This window comes from Pygoscelis adeliae, unplaced genomic scaffold, assembly GCF_000699105.1.
Source record: "Pygoscelis adeliae isolate BGI_AS28 unplaced genomic scaffold, ASM69910v1 Scaffold36, whole genome shotgun sequence".
In the NCBI taxonomy this organism is placed as follows: domain Eukaryota; kingdom Metazoa; phylum Chordata; class Aves; order Sphenisciformes; family Spheniscidae; genus Pygoscelis; species Pygoscelis adeliae.
In genome coordinates, this window is record NW_008824934.1 from 4,456,029 (window position 1) to 4,461,620 (window position 5,592).

At 35.8% G+C, this 5,592-nt stretch overlaps 1 protein-coding gene across 1 annotated transcript in view; it reads left to right on the plus strand.

Annotated features, from left to right (window-relative positions):
- VPS13D (vacuolar protein sorting 13 homolog D (S. cerevisiae)) overlaps nt 1-5,592 on the plus strand; it is a 109,183-nt gene that overhangs the window by 45,995 nt on the left and 57,596 nt on the right. The window contains exons 44-49 of the mRNA XM_009325291.1: nt 684-731; nt 1,499-1,649; nt 2,293-2,503; nt 3,645-3,892; nt 4,562-4,753; nt 5,369-5,495. Of these exons, the coding sequence (XP_009323566.1) occupies nt 684-731; nt 1,499-1,649; nt 2,293-2,503; nt 3,645-3,892; nt 4,562-4,753; nt 5,369-5,495 (977 nt within the window). The remainder of the gene's footprint in view (nt 1-683; nt 732-1,498; nt 1,650-2,292; nt 2,504-3,644; nt 3,893-4,561; nt 4,754-5,368; nt 5,496-5,592) is intronic.

Sequence of the window (5,592 nt, forward strand, 5' to 3'; positions counted from 1 at the left end):
ATGTGTTTAATTTACTTAAAATAAACAACACTGGCAATTTCCTGTAAGCCCAGAGATTGTTGAAATATGTGGCTGCTTAGACAAAATATACTTGTCATGAAGGAAAAATGCAATTGTAATAATCAGCAGGCTGGCAGTTGGTGGTTGAGGCTCAGTGATAAAAATAATCTTGTGGATTTTGAAACTAGTTGTTTTGAGACTAGCTACTGAAAATTGTTGAGCACCGGAGAAATTGGAAGTTGAGATCTTTTTGGTATAAAAAAGGATTAGAATTTAATTTCATGATACTACTGACAAGTGCCAGTAGTCTCTTATTTGAATAATTTCTGATATTTTCATATTGAAGCATAAAAAGCATCATCTTTCTCTGTAACTTGATTCTTGAAGGACAACGATGCAAATTAATGAGAATTGCTGTTCTGGAACATCTTCCGTAGCTTTTTTCTTTTTTTTCAACAAACCTTCTTCCTTCAGCTTTGTTTCTTTTTAAAGCAGTATTACAAACAGGTTTTGCTAGTATAGTTCTGACATGTTTTCCAAGCTGTATTGAAGATCAGAAACACAAAGTGATGAAAGTATTTAGCTTATTCTTCTGTAGTAATGTTCTGTACTACAATTGAGAGTAAGTTGAGTTCAACTTAGAAGTTGAACAATTTTAACTTTCTTGTTTACTTTTCTCCCAGCTCGGAAGCCCAATAAGTAGAACAAATATAATACATCCACAAGTCTACGTGAGTATATATTTTCATTTTTTGAGAGCTACTTTAATAAGACTAGCATAATTCTACAAGTGAACTGGCTTCTCCATCCTTCTAAAACCTTTTCAATAGAAAGGAAACAAAAGTCAAGCAAACAAAACGAACTTTCAAATCAGATCAAGTATTTAACATGACTTACCATTCCTCACCCATGTAAATCGTTGTTTGAAGAATGGGTCTTAAATTCCAGTATGTGAATTCCAGCATGTGAGCCCATATAAAATGTGGTTTTCAGGGTTGAAGTGGCAATGACTTTGTGTAATGTAGGAGATGAAACACCACAGTAGAAGGGCAGCTAAGAGTGAAGAAACTATGAATATTTTAAGAAAGCTCCACCTTATTTTTTAGTTTTGACGGATGGGAATGATGAGTGACTGTTAATTATATGAGGCTTGGAATTCAAATTCCATGAACTTATAAAATAATGTAATAGTGAGATAGCGTATAAAGTGTACTTTTAGGATCTGTGTTGCTTTTATTTGAACTTGCATCGTTTTGAAAAAAACAGTGGAGTTAGTAGTATTTAGAATTGCTTTTTCATAGTTAATTTTATTGTGTTTTGAGGAAGAGGTACAGGATTGTAAATCATTATTATGAAGCTGTATATACATTAGGTGTTGGACGTAGTTGAACTCAGTTGGCAAGTTTTTACTCCAGGAGTTACTGCTTCAAAATTGAGGTGTCCCTCTTCCAGGTATAATCATTACCTGAGCTTTTTAATGCTTTTAAATATCTTCCAGTTTTCTTCATTGCCTCCAGTTCGTGTGGTATTTGAAGTTACCATGGAAGGTAGCGCTCGGAAAGTGATAACAGTGCGCTCAGCCTTGATTGTGAAGAACAAGCTGGAAACACCAATGGAACTAAGACTAGATAGTCCTTCTGCTCCTGACAGTAAGTGTTGTATGTTCCTTCCATTCTATGAGGAATCTTTAGCTTCCTCCCCAAGAAGATTCGCCACTGCCTGTAATGGTTAGCAACAAAGTAGCACTCCCTGGAGGGGAAATGGCTAATCTTAAGAAGAAAGCGATCAGCAGGGTAAGCTAGAGAACCCAGTAGGATTTTTCCTTATTGTTCAGGTAAATGGGGAAAGCTGAGACTCTGTAAAGACTGAATCTTATTTCTGTATGTAGCATGTTGTATCTTTTAGCAGTAGTCTAGAAGGTTTCAGGTGTTAGCATGCAAAGGTGCAATCTAGAAATGTAGTGAAATGCTGATAATGTGTCCAAAATGTAATAAATGAGGTCTTTTTGAAATAAGCATTTTCACTAAAGCACCCAAGGAGAAAGAATTTGAATTCCAGCAAGTTCTTAGTCTGTTTCCAGTTTCAGATTTACACACCTAAAATTGCCTGCTGCCAGATTGTTAATAGGGCTTAAAGCAGCGGGTTGGTGTTTGAAACATACATAAAGTAGCTAGTGTTTTATGTTAAAATGGAACGTGTTGCTTCAAAAATTTGAGACTTGCTAGTTGAAAATTTTATGCTTTTCAGTAAAGGGGCCTGTTTTGATATGTGTATTTTCTTCTCTGGTTGCAGAACCTGTAGTTCTTCCAGCAGTTATGCCGGGAGATTCCTTTGCTATTCCATTACATCTTACATCTTGGCGTTTGCAAGCCAGGCCGAAAGGAATGGGAGTCTTTTTCTGTAAGGCTCCAATTCATTGGACTAATGTTCAGAAGACAGCAGAAGTATGTAGCAGCAAGCGAGAGTGTCATTCAATGGAGTCTGAAAATAGCCGATTTTTCAGGTAATTAAGACCTAATTATTTCTCTGTAAGCTGTGTTATCTCTTTTTCTGATAAATGAAATACTGTGAAAGTAAATAACAGGAAAGAAAATACTTAGAGATGAAAGCTTCTGCAGTTTAATGGGATGTTTTGTTTGGTCTGTTGAATAATGAGAAATCATTGAAGCATAACAGCTATATTTCTGTGGGGCTCCTTGAAGCCCCTTTGACAGGGCCTGTTAGCAAATGTCTGAGAATATAAAGTAAGCATACTACTAGTATTTATTGTAAAAAAGAAAAGGTTAGGAAATAGAATGTGACTTATGTTAAATTATCTAGTCTGTCTCACTGAGAATAATGAGTGGTTTGCCATAGTGTGTTCGCAAATACTCGTTCTTTGTCCTGGATGTCCTTTACTCTGTTCTAAGCCCCAAAATGTCGCTGCATAGTGAGGACTTTATGGAATTTTGTAGTTATCTGATATGATGGATTTAGGGATGCTCTCAATTTAGGAAATACTAGAATAGAGATTATGGAAGTTACTTCAGGAAATGACCTTTGTGTACTATATAGTTATTGCTGTGTGTCGGTTCCATAGTTCATTTCTTAATATGCCAGTTTTGAACATGTCACAGGAAGGAAAATTAACGAATTATTTAAAATGACGGTTTACTTAATTTTTTACTTTAACTAATGAAAAACTCAAGTGTCAGGTGGCCAAAGCAAGGATATATCTACTGGGAAGAAGGACACGTTCAGCATTTATTTTTAAGAACATGATTATAATTTACTTAACTATTTAAAACTCTTCTTAGTAATAGTTGATAACATGTTTCTGTGAGTTTATGGAAGTTGGTTTTAAAGTTTATAATCTGTAAAAGCAATTTTCTGTTAGGTCTCTGAACAGACAAGTTTTTTTGAGTGACTAAATTAATTCTTTGCTTAAAATGAGGAAACTCCTGTTGTCTTAATGTTAGGCATAAATACAAAATACCTTATAATCGAACTCTAAAGTGATTATGTGGAGAACAATTCTAAATGCTGTTTTTGCTATCAGTCCTGAAGTTACAGCATGTTGTGGGATTTAATGCAATACACAAAGACAGGGTTCAATTATTCTGTTGAGTTCATTGACGACTTCTCCTATGTGTCTGCCTTCACAGGTTTTGTGTGGCTATAAAGAAAGAAAATTATCCGGATTACATGCCTTCCAATATATTTTCTGACAGTGCTAAACAGATTTTCAGACAGCCTGGGCATACTATTTATCTCTTGCCAACGGTGGTAATCTGTAACTTGCTACCTTGTGAACTCGAGTTCTATGTTAAAGGAATGCCAATTAACGGGACATTAAAACCTGGCAAAGAGGCAGCATTGCACACAGCTGATACATCTCAGAACATTGAGCTTGGTAAGGTTCTTTTTCAGATACTACCTTCTGATCCTCCTAGAGGAGTACCTCAGTATAACTGTTTCTTGTACAAGGAACTATGGTGCAAGAAGGGAAAAATGAGAAAATTGAAAACACTTATATGATTATTTCATTGGGTTGCAGGGTTTCTTATAGTTAATAACCAAGTGCATGGCATCCCCAAAAAATACTAATATTGCCATCATTCCCCCAAATCTGTCAGCTGTCTTGATCTGTTCCTTATTCAGCTCTTTTCTCATTTTCCTGAGAGTGGAAACTGGAGAGAACAGTGATAAAGAAGGGAATAAATCAAATAAGTTCCCAACATTTTGGGTGGTTTTGCTGTTTTCTTTCTGACAGAAAAAGTTGGTGTTGAGAGTACGTATGGAATTATTCAACACCGGCTGGACTTCTGATGCCTAAGGCAGTAATTAGCCCTAAGCAGGGTTCTTTACAGAACTTTTTTGCTGCTTGTGACTTAAATTGAGGCATTTCTTCATGAGGTCAGAGGTTACTACACTGGGCAGATTTAAAAGTTAATCTGGGTAAGCTGTATAAAATAGTCAGGAAGATGAAGCCATATGAAACATGAACCTGTATGCTTATCAGAAACTAATGTTTCTGTGTGGGTGATGTTTGGTTTGGTTTTGTTTCATTTTGTTTTCGTAGGGGTATTGCTAGAAAACTTCCCGATCTGCAAGGAGCTGTTGATTCCTCCTGGGACACAAAACTACATGGTGCGGATGCGATTGTATGATGTCAACAAACGACTACTAAATTTGACCATAAGGATTGTATGTCGTGCTGAAGGTTCTCTAAAAATACTAATTTCAGCACCATATTGGTTAATCAACAAAACAGGTAAGTTTTTACAGTATTTTCTTTCATAGCTGTAATCATGAACTGGGAAATAAAGATTTTATGCAGTGTTTTGATTTGCTTTCTAGCCAAATAGCACTTTTAAACACTACTTAAGAGGAATCAAAGTTGCAGGAGTTTTTTTAGTTGTTTTTTTTAACAGTGCCACCAGCTATTGTTTGATGAATGTTACAGCAGATAACTTAGACATTTTACTTGCTATATTGCAGATTTTCAAACATGAGCTATTGTACCTCTAAATAAATCAACATAGATTAATCACTGTTAAAATTGTGGGTTTCAAAGACTGAAATGCCTTGAGAAAGCAACAGGTCCAAATTGCAGTTATTCTATGTTAACATCCATCAGCACTTTCAGAGTTACCAGAACTCCTTTTCTGTATGGACCAGACTCTGTGGCTCGCAGCTGTTAATAGGTCTAGCTGTTAAACAGGTTAGACGAAGAATGCAAAGGAGAATGCATGCAGACTAATGGCTAATATTACAACTGAAATACTTTAGATTGTTCCTTAATTTGAAGTAGTTTTTACCATTCTCATTTTAATTTGTGCAAAGGTGAAGTGTAGTTTGATACTCCATTTTTTGTGTTTACTTAAAGGATTGCCACTTATCTTCAGACAAGATAATGCAAAAACAGATGCTGCAGGTCAGTTTGAAGAGCATGAGCTTGCTAGAAGCCTCAGCCCACTTCTATTCTGTTATGCTGATAAAGAACAGCCAAACTTGTAAGTAATACCACAAGAAGAGCAGACAAGAAGGAACCTTAGGAAGTATGAAAGTAATTCACAGAGGATTGGGTGCTGATATATTAGTATTAATATC